At 42.7% G+C, this 14,812-nt stretch overlaps 1 protein-coding gene across 1 annotated transcript in view; it reads left to right on the top strand.

Moving 5' to 3' along the window:
* Positions 1-14,812, top strand: part of DPH1 (diphthamide biosynthesis 1) — a 409,993-nt gene that overhangs the window by 371,255 nt on the left and 23,926 nt on the right. Inside the window, exon 10 of the mRNA XM_040338369.1 lies at positions 12,760-12,838. Within this exon, the coding sequence (XP_040194303.1) occupies positions 12,760-12,838 (79 nt within the window). The remainder of the gene's footprint in view (positions 1-12,759; positions 12,839-14,812) is intronic.

Here is a 14,812-nt window from a genome sequence, read left to right as displayed (position 1 = left end):
ATGGTTGGGATGGAAATTTAGGCTTTGGTAAGGCCTTTAATTTGGGCTGCGGTTATGGCTGAAATTTGGGCTACGGTTACGGCTAAAATTTGGGCTGCGGTTACAGCTGAAATTTGGGCTGCTGTTACGGCTGAAATTTGGGCTGCGGTTACGGCTGAAATTTGGGCTGCGGTTACGGCTGAAATTTGGGTTGCGGTTACGGTTGAAATTTGGGCTGCGGTTATGGCTGAAATTTGGGGTTGCCCTGTATTTGGGCTGTGGTTGCACTGTATTTGGGCTGTGGTTGCACTGTATTTGGGCTGTGGTTAGGACACATTAATTTGGGCTGTGGTTTGGGAGGTCATTTGGGCTGTGGTTTGGGAGGTCATTTGGGCTGTGGTTATAGAATGACGATTTGTGCTGTGGTTAGGACACAGTAATTTGGGCTGCGGCTTGGGAGGTAATTTGGGCTGTGGTTTGGGAGGTCATTTGGGCTGTGGTTATATGTAGAATGATGATTTGTGGTGTGACTAGAGTGGCGATTTGGGATGTGAGATGAGAAAAAGGTTCCTCAGTTCTCTTTCCATTTTTAAATCTGAAAGAAAAAAGTACATTCAGATAAACAAAGTTGTGTCTGAACTGAAAAAACAATCCCTGAAACTATTGTGTGCATTGAGCAACACCTAGTACTGAATGGTTTATAAAGGACTGGGTAACTGTGCTAAATAAATCTGGATATAATGGTGCTCACAAATAAGAATACAGTGGGTAAAATACACTGAGCAAAATTATAAATGCAACACTTTTGTGTTTGCCCCTATTTATCATGAGCTGAACGCATAGGCCCATTTCTCTCAAATATTGTTCAAAAATCTGTCTTTGTTAGTGAGCACTTCTCCTTTGCTGAGATAATCTTTCCACCTCACAGGTGTGGCATATCAAGATTCGTTAAAAGGAGGGTATTCCGGTGCTCCAAATGATGTGATGCCTTTGTAATTGATGTAATGGTGGCTTTAATAGCACATCTTAGTCAGTCAGTAAAAGGATGTTGTGAAAAAAGGAGGCAGCCATCCTCAGAGGGTGTCCATTACTTCAGTCAGCAAGAAAGGAGTATCAGAAGGGGGGGGGGGACGCCTACTGAGATAGTCCTACTGTTAATGAAGTGTTAGTGTAGTATATACACTTACAGGTTCACAGGGTGAAGATGCCCTTCAGGGATAGAGGTTCCTGGGGTAACGTTCCCTTGGCCGTGGGGGTGTTGAATTCGGTCACAGGCTTCTCTGTGGTGTCCACTTGAAAGGAAGCTCCACACTGACCAGTCTGGAACGCGAAAGCGGAAGTGACATCACCGCGGCATTACAAGTATCCAAGCATAGAGTAGGGAATGCACAGGCTATGTGCATTCCCTACTCTATGCTTGGATGCTCGTCCTGCCGCAGAGACGTCACTTCCACTTCCGTGTTCCAGACTGGTCAGCGTGGAGCTTCTTGTCAAGTGGACAGCGCAGAGAAGCATGTGACCGAATTCAACACCCCTAGGGCCAAGAGAACAATACCCGAGCATGCAGAGCAGCATCAGCATACCCCGGGATGCCTCTATCCCTGATGGCATCTTCACCCTGTGAACCTGTAAGTGTACATACTACACTAACACTCCATTAACAGTAGGACTATATCAGTTGGTGCCCCCCCCCCTCTTATACTCCTTTGTGGCATATCTAGATGCTGATTAGACAGCATGATTATTGCACAGGTGTGCCTTAGGCTGCCCACAATAAAAGGTCACTCTAAAAAGGGGGGGGTTAGGGTGGGGAGTCCTCCTGCAATCTTCAGGTTGGAATGGTACTGACCCAGACTCCAATGACCCTTAAATAGGCCGGTACCAGCTTCTGAAATTTTTTCCCAGAATCACCTGAACAGTCTAACCAATCCCTGTGGACCCAAAAAAAAACCTCCAGAACCTTCTAAGACACCTGACCCCAATGACTAATCCTAACATTTCACCTGCAGCTCACCTTTCTGCTAACCTTACATAACCTCATGAACTAATACACCCGGCCCCACCTGACACTCTGTAACCAATCCGAACTTAAAACTATACCTGTACTTCAACTAGACCTAATGCCATGATCCCATGAGGAAAGGGGGCCTAAGCGGCTCTCCCCTTTCAACTCCCATTCCATTTTATTACACATAACTTAATTCCTGAACTTATTTGTTTTGGTTTTGTTGTATGTATGGATTGCATGGGTTGTTAACGACATGTGGTAAAAATGTTGCGTCAATAGCACCTTTAGAAAATATATTTACCTAGAAAAATGGTGACGTGTTCAATACTTGTTTTCCCTGCTGTATGTCCTTGTTGATTTAAATTGGAACATGGCTATAACAGGGAAATATATACCCCATACAGACATATGACGAGATGTTTTATACTTTGAAATAGACATGCAACTTTTGTGTGGCTTTGAAAATCCTTGTTTATTGCAAATGGAACACATTATTCATGCAATAACATTACTATTACATACACACTCATTTATTTCCTTTATTTGTACTCAATGTTCAACTAAAGCCATATAACTGAAATGTAAAAAAATGACTTGAAGACGTCTGCTAGACTTTTTTTTTCTTTGTAATGGACTTACTGCGCTGTCTTCTGAAAAGCTTTTAGGTGCAAACCGTTTAAAGTTGTGAAAAGATCTGGCAAGTATTCCTAAATTCTAGATACAGAAAAAGAAATAATAGACGTCAGAAAGAAGAAGAAGAAAAAAACAAAGCCAACAAAAATCCCCTTAACTGTTTATATTTAACTAGAACAGTAAAGTTAAGAGCATTAATGAGATGCCTATTATTTCTGACCTGATGAAAAGAAGAGGTTAGCTCCCGAAAGCTTGTTAGGAGAAAATGCAGCCAGTCCATTAAAAAAAAAAAAAGTATCATAAACCACAAATGTGGTGGAACATCATCCTTCACCGGACTGAACTGGATGCTACATTAAATTATAAACAGAATATTTTATGACTGGGTTTTAAAGGCTGAACAACTTTTTATTTTTTTATTTTTCTTTATCCAGTTTCAGATCTCATTTTTCTTAACCCTTTCAGCTTTCAAGAGCACAGGTACATGCTTAAAGCGTAACAAAACCCTCCTATCCTTCAGAGCCAAGGAAGCTACCATCTTAGCTGTTAGTTGACCTGCAGTTGCCAAAGTGCTGCACACAATGGATGTAAAAAGTCAGGTTTCTGTAAAAAAAATGAGACAAGGATAAATAATTTCAGAACTTTTTCCACCTTTAGGCCTCATGCACACTGGACTATTTTGGACGTTTTTACAGCAGCTGTTTTTGGCTTCTACAGTCAATAAACTCCCCATCATGTTATCCTATGTGTCCATGCACACATAGGCTGTTATTAGCAGTTTTTAGCTGGGGTCTTTTTTGGCTTTAAAAAAAATCCAAAACTAGTGGGCTCTGAGAAGAGTTTCTCAGCTGTTTTCAGATGTAAAAACACATAAAAAAAATGCAGATAAATGTCGATTAACGCTCAAAAACGGGGCTCGCCAGCATTCTTTTACGTTTTTGATCTATTGAAAAAAAAAATCGCTAACGTGGAAAAACGCTATTGCAAAAACTTTTTGAAACTCACTGCAAAGCTACTGCTGTTTTTAAAACTTTATTTTTAATGTCCAGTGTGCATGAGGCCTAAATGTGACCTGTAAACTGTACAACTCAATTGATAAACAAACGGAAATTTTTAAAGGGGGGGGAGTAAAACTACAAAAACTATCTGGGAATGTAACTCTCTTATATCTTGAAATGTAGCTGTGTTCAGAATTAGGCAATCACATTCAAACTCATGTTAAGCCTAGGTTCACATTGGAGCAATTTGTCATGCAATTTGAGAGATCAAATCACGTGACAAGTCGCAGCCTTTTGGAGGCAATAGCACTGTTCCAATCAGTGCGACACCGATTTTGTGGCGCCACACCGGTTTTCAAACTTAGTTTCTGTACTACTTTTGCCGATTTCAATAGACTTCAATAGACATCTGTGAATGAAGCCACATAGATGTCTATCAAGTAGCACCTGAAATTGCGCTGACCTTTCTACTTTAAAATTGTGCTACTACCAGTGAAGTAGCACAATTTCAAAGTAGCATCAATGTGAACCAGGGCTAAATAGGAGTCTGTACATGCCTGCCATCATTTAAAGTGCCTCTGATTAAAGGGATTTCATTTTTAAAGGGTATCAGTCAGGAGAAGGGTACAATAGAATTTCCAAGGCATTAGATATACCATGGAACACAGTGAAGACAATCATCATCAAGTGGAGAAAATATGACACAACAGCGACCAAGAACTGGACGTCCCTTCAAAATGTATGAAAAAAGACGAGAAGAAAACTGGTCAGGGAGGCTGCCAAGAGGCCTTCAACAAAGTGTTAGTTTAATGCCGCGTACACACGGTCGTTTTTTTGTGATGAAATAAAACAACGTTTTTCATCATGAAAAAAAACAAAGTTTTTCTAAAACGACGTTGCCCTCACACCATTGTTTTCTGAAAATGCTCTAGCAAAGCGCGGTTACGTACAACACGTACATCGGCACTCTGTTCCATTCAAGCTCCCATCTCATAACTTGCTTCTAAGCATGCGCGGGTTTAAAATGTCGTTTTAGCCCACACACGATCATTTTTTATGACACAAAAAAACAACATTTTGAAAAAGAAAAAATTGAAGCATGTTCGAATTTTTTTTTTTTGGTCGTTTTTTAGAAGACAAAAAGCGATGTGAAGCCCACACACGATCATTTTAAATGACGTTTTTAAAAACTTTGTTTCATCACAAAAAATGACCACGTGTACGCGGCATAAGGGTGTACACACTTATGCAACCATATTATTTTTTGTACTTCCCTCCACCTTCAAGATTTCAGTTTGTTGTTCAATTGAGTTGTACAGATTATAGGTCACATTAAAGGTGGAAACATTTCTGAAATTATTCTCTTTTTAATCTCTTTTTTTACATCACAGGAACCTGACATTTTAACAGGGGTGTGTAGACTTTTTATATCCACTGTATGCGATCATTAATTACACCAGCCATTTGATGGCTTGAAAGAACAAGCAACTGTGACCTATCATTCATGGCAAGCCTTGAGGCTGGGTTGACACTGATGCTGAATGTGGCTAACAGCAGGGGTCCGGTGCGTCCCTGTTCTCCATTTCAGAGATGAATTGGGGTCTAATTTTGCCTGAATTTGGCCATGAAATGGAGCCAAAGATGCACAGGACTCCTGTGCAAGCCACTCCACAGCCGCCCCCCGGAGATGTGTGAACCGGATGCATAGAGAGCCGGTCACAATCTCCTGTCATGCGAATTAAATGCAGAGAAATTCACATCCAATTCACACTAGTTCGAACCCAGCCGGAATGTAAGGATTTTGGAAAAACATTAAGTCAGTGGCTTTACTTCCACTCTAAAAAGTTCTCATAATATCAGAGAATGGCAACTGTCCCGCCATTCTCGTGTTAGCTTGTTTTCTGTAGCAACCAATAAGAAACGTATTCTAATTTTTCAAACCTGAGCTGCAGAAAGAACAGTTGAAAGATTGTTATGGACAGTAAGATTTTTTTTTTTTTTCCTGTAGCCCCTTTCATAGTTTAACAGTGCAAAATAATATTAGCTGATTCAGTCTCAACTTCACTCACTTGAAGTGTATCTAAATCTAGGAACCATAATGTAATATATTGCATCTTGTCAGTCCTTACATGTGGTGGCTGCATTAACCACTTCTCTACTTTGGGTGTTTTTCAGATTTGGTGTTTACAAGACTAAAACATTTTTTTTTGCTAAAAAATTACTTAAAACCCCCAAACATTATATATTTTTTTTTTCTAACACCCTAGAGAATAAAATGGCGATCATTGCAATACTTTTTGTCGCACCATATTTGCGCAGTGGTCTTACAAGCACACTTTTTTTGGAAAAAATTCACTTTTTTGAATTAAAAAATAAGACAGCAATAAATTTGGCCCAATTTTTTTATATATTGTGAAAGATAATGTTACACCGAGTAAAATGATACCCGTCATGTCACGCTTAAAAATTGCGCCCACTCGTGGCATGGCGTCAAACTTTTACCCTTAAAAATCTCGATAGGCGACGTTTAAAAAATTCTATACAGTAGGTGAACCCGATTTTGTGTCAATCTCGCTCTCTTTCTCGGCGAGATTGAGCACCTACGAGCCCCATCGCGGGAGCCAGCGCCGAGCTGGCTTGCCGCGATAGAGACAGAGCCGTCATAGAAGCGACGGGAGATCCGACTTGGATTCCCGCCAATTCTACACGTGTGCGGCGTTTGTTATGAATACTGAGGGGGAAGTCCCCGCCGGATTTTAAATAAAAATCCGGCATGGGTCCCCCCCTCAGGAGCATACCGGGCCCTTGGGTCTGTTATGGGTTGTAAGGAGAGCCCCCCTACGCCGAAAAAAACGGCGTAGGGGGTCCCCCTACGATCCATACCAGACCCGTATCCAAAGCACGCTACCCGGCCAGCCAGGAAGGGAGTGGGGACGAGCGAGCGCCCCCCCCCCTCCTGAGCCGTACCAGGCTGCATGCCCTCAACATGGGGGGGTTGGGTGCTCTGGGGCAGGGGGGCGCACTGCGGCCCCCCCACCTCAGAGCACCCTGTCCCCATGTTGATGAGGACAGGGCCCCTTCCCGACAACCCTGGCCGTTGGTTGTCGGGGTATGCGGGCGGGAGGCTTATCGGAATCTGGGAGCCCCCTTTAATAAGGGGGCCCCCAGATACCGGCCCCCCACCCTAAGTGAATGAGTATGGGGTACATCGTACCCCTACCCATTCACCTGCAAGAAAAGTGGTAAAAACACAAATAAACCACACAGTGTATTAAAATATTTTATTAGTCTGCTCCGGAGGCCGCCCCCTGTCTTCTTTATTAGCTCTTTTACCAGGGGGGGCTTCTTCTTTGACGTCTTCGGGTGGGTGGGGGCCGCCGTCTGGTTCTCTTCCACCGCCGGGGGGGGGTTGGCTTTTAAAAAAGCCCCCACCCCCCCGGCGGGTTTCCTCCGGCGTCTTCGGCGGGGCTCTTCTTCTTCCGCTATCCCGACGGGTCTTCTCCGCTATCCGGGGGGTCTCGCCGCTCTCCGCTGTTGACTCGTCGCACCCCGGTTCTTCGTCTCGCAGTCCGGTCCCTTCTTCCGTGCTGTACGTCTTCTTCCGTGCTGTGAGTTCTTCTTCCGCGCTGTGACGTCATGTTCTTCACTTCTCTTCTTCTCCCGATGTTGACACGCCGGTCCTCCTCGCTGAAATGACGGATGCGCGCCTTGCATCGGACCTATATAGGCCTCACAATCCCATCATGCTCTGTACCTACCCATGTGATACCTACCCCAAATGTGGTGGAACATCATCCTTCACCGGACTGAACTGGATGCTACATTAAATTATAAACAGAATATTTTATGACTGGGTTTTAAAGGCTGAACAACTTTTTATTTTTTTATTTTTCTTTATCCAGTTTCAGATCTCATTTTTCTTAACCCTTTCAGCTTTCAAGAGCACAGGTACATGCTTAAAGCGTAACAAAACCCTCCTATCCTTCAGAGCCAAGGAAGCTACCATCTTAGCTGTTAGTTGACCTGCAGTTGCCAAAGTGCTGCACACAATGGATGTAAAAAGTCAGGTTTCTGTAAAAAAAATGAGACAAGGATAAATAATTTCAGAACTTTTTCCACCTTTAGGCCTCATGCACACTGGACTATTTTGGACGTTTTTACAGCAGCTGTTTTTGGCTTCTACAGTCAATAAACTCCCCATCATGTTATCCTATGTGTCCATGCACACATAGGCTGTTATTAGCAGTTTTTAGCTGGGGTCTTTTTTGGCTTTAAAAAAAATCCAAAACTAGTGGGCTCTGAGAAGAGTTTCTCAGCTGTTTTCAGATGTAAAAACACATAAAAAAATGCAGATAAATGTCGATTAACGCTCAAAAACGGGGCTCGCCAGCATTCTTTTACGTTTTTGATCTATTGAAAAAAAAAATCGCTAACGTGGAAAAACGCTATTGCAAAAACTTTTTGAAACTCACTGCAAAGCTACTGCTGTTTTTAAAACTTTATTTTTAATGTCCAGTGTGCATGAGGCCTAAATGTGACCTGTAAACTGTACAACTCAATTGATAAACAAACGGAAATTTTTAAAGGGGGGGGAGTAAAACTACAAAAACTATCTGGGAATGTAACTCTCTTATATCTTGAAATGTAGCTGTGTTCAGAATTAGGCAATCACATTCAAACTCATGTTAAGCCTAGGTTCACATTGGAGCAATTTGTCATGCAATTTGAGAGATCAAATCACGTGACAAGTCGCAGCCTTTTGGAGGCAATAGCACTGTTCCAATCAGTGCGACACCGATTTTGTGGCGCCACACCGGTTTTCAAACTTAGTTTCTGTACTACTTTTGCCGATTTCAATAGACTTCAATAGACATCTGTGAATGAAGCCACATAGATGTCTATCAAGTAGCACCTGAAATTGCGCTGACCTTTCTACTTTAAAATTGTGCTACTACCAGTGAAGTAGCACAATTTCAAAGTAGCATCAATGTGAACCAGGGCTAAATAGGAGTCTGTACATGCCTGCCATCATTTAAAGTGCCTCTGATTAAAGGGATTTCATTTTTAAAGGGTATCAGTCAGGAGAAGGGTACAATAGAATTTCCAAGGCATTAGATATACCATGGAACACAGTGAAGACAATCATCATCAAGTGGAGAAAATATGACACAACAGCGACCAAGAACTGGACGTCCCTTCAAAATGTATGAAAAAAGACGAGAAGAAAACTGGTCAGGGAGGCTGCCAAGAGGCCTTCAACAAAGTGTTAGTTTAATGCCGCGTACACACGGTCGTTTTTTTGTGATGAAATAAAACAACGTTTTTCATCATGAAAAAAAACAAAGTTTTTCTAAAACGACGTTGCCCTCACACCATTGTTTTCTGAAAATGCTCTAGCAAAGCGCGGTTACGTACAACACGTACATCGGCACTCTGTTCCATTCAAGCTCCCATCTCATAACTTGCTTCTAAGCATGCGCGGGTTTAAAATGTCGTTTTAGCCCACACACGATCATTTTTTATGACACAAAAAAACAACATTTTGAAAAAGAAAAAATTGAAGCATGTTCGAATTTTTTTTTTTTTGGTCGTTTTTTAGAAGACAAAAAGCGATGTGAAGCCCACACACGATCATTTTAAATGACGTTTTTAAAAACTTTGTGACCTATCATTCATGGTAGGTATCACATGGGTAGGTACAGAGCATGATGGGACTGTGAGGCCTATATAGGTCCGATGCAAGGCGCGCATCCGTCATTTCAGCGAGGAGGACCGGCGAGTCAACATCGGGAGAAGAAGAGAAGTGAAGAACATGACGTCACAGCGCGGAAGAAGAACTCACAGCACGGAAGAAGACGTACAGCACGGAAGAAGGGACCGGACTGCGAGACGAAGAACCGGGGTGCGACGAGTCAACCGCGGAGAGCGGCGAGACCCCCCGGATAGCGGAGAAGACCCGTCGGGATAGCGGAAGAAGAAGAGCCCCGCCGAAGACGCCGGAGGAAACCCGCCGGGGGGGTGGGGGCTTTTTTAAAAGCCACCCCCCCCCGGCGGTGGAAGAGAACCAGACGGCGGCCCCCACCCACCCGAAGACGTCAAAGAAGAAGCCCCCCCCTGGTAAAAGAGCTAATAAAGAAGACAGGGGGCGGCCTCCGGAGCAGACTAATAAAATATTTTAATACACTGTGTGGTTTATTTGTGTTTTTACCACTTTTCTTGCAGGTGAATGGGTAGGGGTACGATGTACCCCATACTCATTCACTTAGGGTGGGGGGCCGGTATCTGGGGGCCCCCTTATTAAAGGGGGCTCCCAGATTCCGATAAGCCTCCCGCCCGCATACCCCGACAACCAACGGCCAGGGTTGTCGGGAAGGGGCCCTGTCCTCATCAACATGGGGACAGGGTGCTCTGAGGTGGGGGGGCCGCAGTGCCTAAAATACGCCGGAGGGGTGATTAAACATTGTCGACTATGCCGAACGCCAAAGCCGCCTGAAAAAAAGGGTCCGGGACTTGTTTTGAGCGTCAGGCGTATGGCGTTTGGCGTGGAGATGTAAACCATCTCCATAGCCGACAATGTTAAATCACCCCTCCAGCGTATTTCAGGCTGCAATAGCGTCGGGCGTAAAAACGCCTAGGTGTGAATGGAGCCTAAGTCTATCAGCATGGCACATCTTGGCTTGGCAATATTTGCCCACTCTTCTTTGCAAAAACACTCCATATCTGTCAGATTGTGAGGGCATCTCCTGTGCACAGCCCTCTTCAGATCACCTCACAGATTTTCAATGGGATTCTGGCTGGGCCATTCCAAAACATTGTTCTTCTGGTGAAGCCGTTACTTTGTTGATTTGGATGTATGCTTTGGGTCGTTGCCCAGCTGAAAGATGAAGTTCCTCTTCATGTTCAGCTTTCTAGCAGAAGCCTGAAGGTTTTGTGCCAATATTGACTGGTATTTGGAACTGTTCATAATTCCCTCTACCTTGACCAAGGCCCCGGTTCCAGCTGGAAAAAAAACAGCCCAAAGCATGATGCTGCCACCAGCATGCTTTACTGTGTGTATGGTGTTCTTAGGGTGATGTGCAGTGTTGTTTTTGCACCAAACATATCTTTTGGAATTATTAAAGTTCAACCTTGGTTTCATCAGACCACAACACATTTTCCCACATGCTTTTGGAAGACTTCAAATGTGTTTTTGCAAAATTTACCTAGGCCTGGATGTTTTTCTTCGGTCTTGCCACTTTACCCCATATCCCAGACATATGAAGAATACAGGAGTTTGTTGTCACATGTACCACACAGCCAGTACTTGCCAGATTTTTTAGCTCCTTTAATGTTGCTGTAGGCCTCTTGACAGCCTCCCTGACCAGTTCTCTTCTCATCTTTTAATTAGTTTTGGACGGATGTCCAGTTCTTGGTAATGTCACTGTTGTGCCATATTTTCTCCACTGTGTTCCATGATATATCTAATGTACCCTTCTCCTGACTGATACCATTTACCAATGAGATAACTCTGACTCCTATTTAACATGAGTTTGAATGTGATTGCTTAATTCTGAACACAGCCACATCCCCAGTTATAAGAGGGTGTGCACACTTATACACTTATGTAACCACACCATTTTAGTTTTTTATTATTACAGTTTGTTTTTCAATTGAGTTGTATTGTTTATAGGTCACATTTAGAGCCAGTTCACAAGGGGGCGACTCGTCAGGCGACTCAGCCGTCTGACAAGTCGCGTCCCGTTTTGTTCAATGGAACCGTTCTAATAGGAGCGACTCAAGTCGCTCCGACTTAGAAAAAGGTTCCTGTACAACTTTGGGGGCGACTTGCATTGACTTCAATACAGAAGTAATTTTGCAAGTCGCCTCTGAAGTCGTCTTGAGATCGCCTTCTTGAGTCGCCCCCAAAGTCATGTCGCCCCTGTGTGAACCGGGTCTAAAGGTGGAAAAGGTTCTGAAATAATTTTTTGTCTCGCTTACAGAAACCTGACATTTTAACAGAGGTATGCAGACTTTTTATATCCACTGAATCTGTCTTGGGGTGATAGTGGTCAACCACACATCTATGGAATAGCAACACTGTCACCTAAGACAAGAAGCCTGTTAGGACTTCAGTACATCTCCCCTCTTTTCCATAATATGAAGGAAGGTGCGCTGTAGTCCCTAACCCACTTACTGTCCTAGCATGGCAATGCTTACTGTACTGCGTCAATGGAGGAAAAACATTGACACACAAGGGCAGGAAGCGTGTTAGGGCTAGAGTAAACCTCCCTGTCTCCTCTTCTGCATGTTCTGTAGTCCTAACACACTTTCTATCCTAGGGTGAAAGCATTAATTCTGAACAGGCCAAAAATCCATACAACCTCTCACAGCTCCGAGCTCTGATCACATTCCATCCACTGTGAGCATGCCAGGAGCCTGCCAAGCTGCCTGTCCACAATCTGTGCACATTTAATATAAAGAACAAATGTAGAGATCGCAGTTTAAGTCCATAAGGGTAAAAGCATTAGGAGGGGCAGCCTTGAGGCAGGGATCTGCGGCATTTGTTGTTTATTGAATCAAGTTTGACAGAAGTGATGTCATCAGTGTGTGTCCTGTTTGTACTCTATATTGTTGCGCCATACTGTAGATACAGTACAGCAAGTAATAATTGTTACCCTAGGACAGGAAGTGAGTTAGGATAACGGAACACCTTCCTCTTTGTTATGGAGAAGGGGAGGTGTTTTGTAGTCCTAACATACCAAACATTCTGACAACACTCAGTAGAGCAAATAAGAGATGAGACAACACTTGATTTCTGACAGGATCCACAGGATTATTTTGTACTTATCATGCAGACATAATAAAAAAAATGTTATGGTATATTTAACAGACAAAAGGGGAACACATTAGAGAAATGCATTTATTTGAAATGGGTGCAAACAAGAGCATTTGTTGTCTATAGCAACCAAGACTTCCGGCTGTCATTTGTGTAAGACATATTTAAAAGTTAAATAGGAAATAGGTTAAATAAGGTTTTTATGGGAAGCAGGAAATGTTCTACTAGTTTTTAAACATAAGCCAACAGTGTTTCACACCTGCAGTGTACTATGAGGTTTGCTTTCATTAGCTAACTGCATATTGTGTATGTACTTCTCTTTACAGGTGGGTGCAAGTTGCCTGCCCGAGACTTTCAATTGACTGGGGAACAGCCTTCTCAAGGCCTCTGCTTACTCCATATGAGGTTTGTCATCATCTGGTACATCTACTTACTGCATGCCCCTTTTTCTTTGTTTCTTGCTTATAGAGATTAAATTGAAAGGTCAGTCTGCCCAATATGGATATTTTAGTAGTAGATTGCAATAGGTGGAATCGTCTACAGTACCTGATTCTGGTGTATCTAGGCTAGGTCATAGGAATTCTACATTCTGTGCAATGTGCTGCCAGCTCTTCCTACCGTCTGCAGCTATTGAAAGAGAATCTCTCTTGCTATATAAACTCCCAAGTTACACTGCTAGGAAAGAGCCAGGATGTGTACTAGGTAAACCCCAGCTCTGGAGTACTTAATACATGAAAGCTAGCGGGTCAATCGGCATCCAGCAAACACCAAAGGTGGGTGTTAAAGGGTCACTAAAGGAAAAAATTTTTTTGCTGAAATGACTGTTTACAGGGTATAGAGACATAATGGTTAACTGATTCCTTTTAAAAATGATTACAAATGGATAAAAATCAATCATATAATGTACCTGCAGGTTAGTTTCACTTTTAAACTGGTTTCATGTTCCTGTGATCTAGAGAGAGACACAGAACAAAAACAAACAAATCCAGGGCAGTGTTTTGTTTTTAAAATGAATCTGATTGGTTCTGTTAAGTTTTAGACACACAGTAATGACAGCTTAGACCACCGTGAAAAGCTCTCAGTACTGTTGTTATAAGGAAACAGACAACCAGGAAGTGTGGAGATCACAGCAGAATTACAGCAACTTCAAAGCAAAAACGAACAATAAGGACATGAAACCAGGACTGCAGTAAGGTAAAGGAAGCTATTTAGCTAAAAAAAAATTCCTTTAGTGATCCTTTAAGGATGGAACTTTTAAGTAAAAAAGAAATATATTTCTAATGAGGTATCTGTATCCTTTGTCAGAGATGTTGGTACTTGATAATAATATACTATATAGTATATATATGCACTAGGGGTGCAACGGATCGTCACCGATCCGTGATCCGAACGGGCCACCCCGTTCGGATCGGCACACCCCGCGATCCGCGGAGCGCTCCGGAGCCTAGGCCTAGGAAAGTCCCCGGCTTCGGCCTAGCTCCGGAGCAGCGGCCAGTCTGCTGCCAGAGCCCAGCGTGACACGCCTCCCTGGGGAGGCGTGTCACGCTGTGCACTGGGCTCTGGCAAGCCGACATGGAGAGGGAATATTAGCAGAGAAGCACTGGTGTGAGAGGAGGGGGGGGGGGGAATAGCACATTTCAGGGGTGGATTAAAGAGGAAGCAGGTGAGGCTGTTTGGGACTTGTTAAAAGTACAATCTTGATGTTTTTACAGAAAATATATATATATATATATATATATATATATATATATATATAGCTGTAAAATCATCAAGATTGTACTTTTAACAAGTCCCAAACAGCCTCACCTGCTTCCTCTTTAATCCACCCCTGAAATGTATGTGTGTATATATGTATATGTGTATATATATATATATATATATATATATATATACACACACACACACACACATTTTTTTTTTTTGGACCAATGAAAACACCCTTTTTTTTTTTTTTTTGCGCTGATCCGAAAATGATCCGATCCGTGACTCCTGATCCGAGGATCGATCCGATCCGTGAGTTTTTTGATCCGTTGCACCCCTAATATGCACCATAGTATACTATGTCAGTGAAGATCTGTTAGTAGAGCTTTGATCATAGATCTTCACAGAGGTACAAGGAGCAGAAAAGAACAATCAGCATGCTACATTCAAAGCGGGAAGCACAAAATGTTCTGTATATGTAATGAGCGAATATAATCACGTCTGTATGTACATAACATTTTACAAAAAAAAAAAAAAAAATCAGGTATTTTATACATTCTTGCAAGGTAATTTAAAGGCACCATATAAAAAAAAATGCACATGATTTTGCAGGTAAAACAAATGTGCATTTATTGTTTTTTTACAAAAAAGCATTGCACCCGAGATCACAGGTGCAAT

This window comes from Rana temporaria, chromosome 2 (assembly GCF_905171775.1).
Source record: "Rana temporaria chromosome 2, aRanTem1.1, whole genome shotgun sequence".
Lineage (NCBI taxonomy): Eukaryota > Metazoa > Chordata > Amphibia > Anura > Ranidae > Rana > Rana temporaria.
The sequence above is the reverse complement of the archived record's forward strand: the minus strand, read 5'-3'. Positions and strand labels throughout refer to the sequence as shown.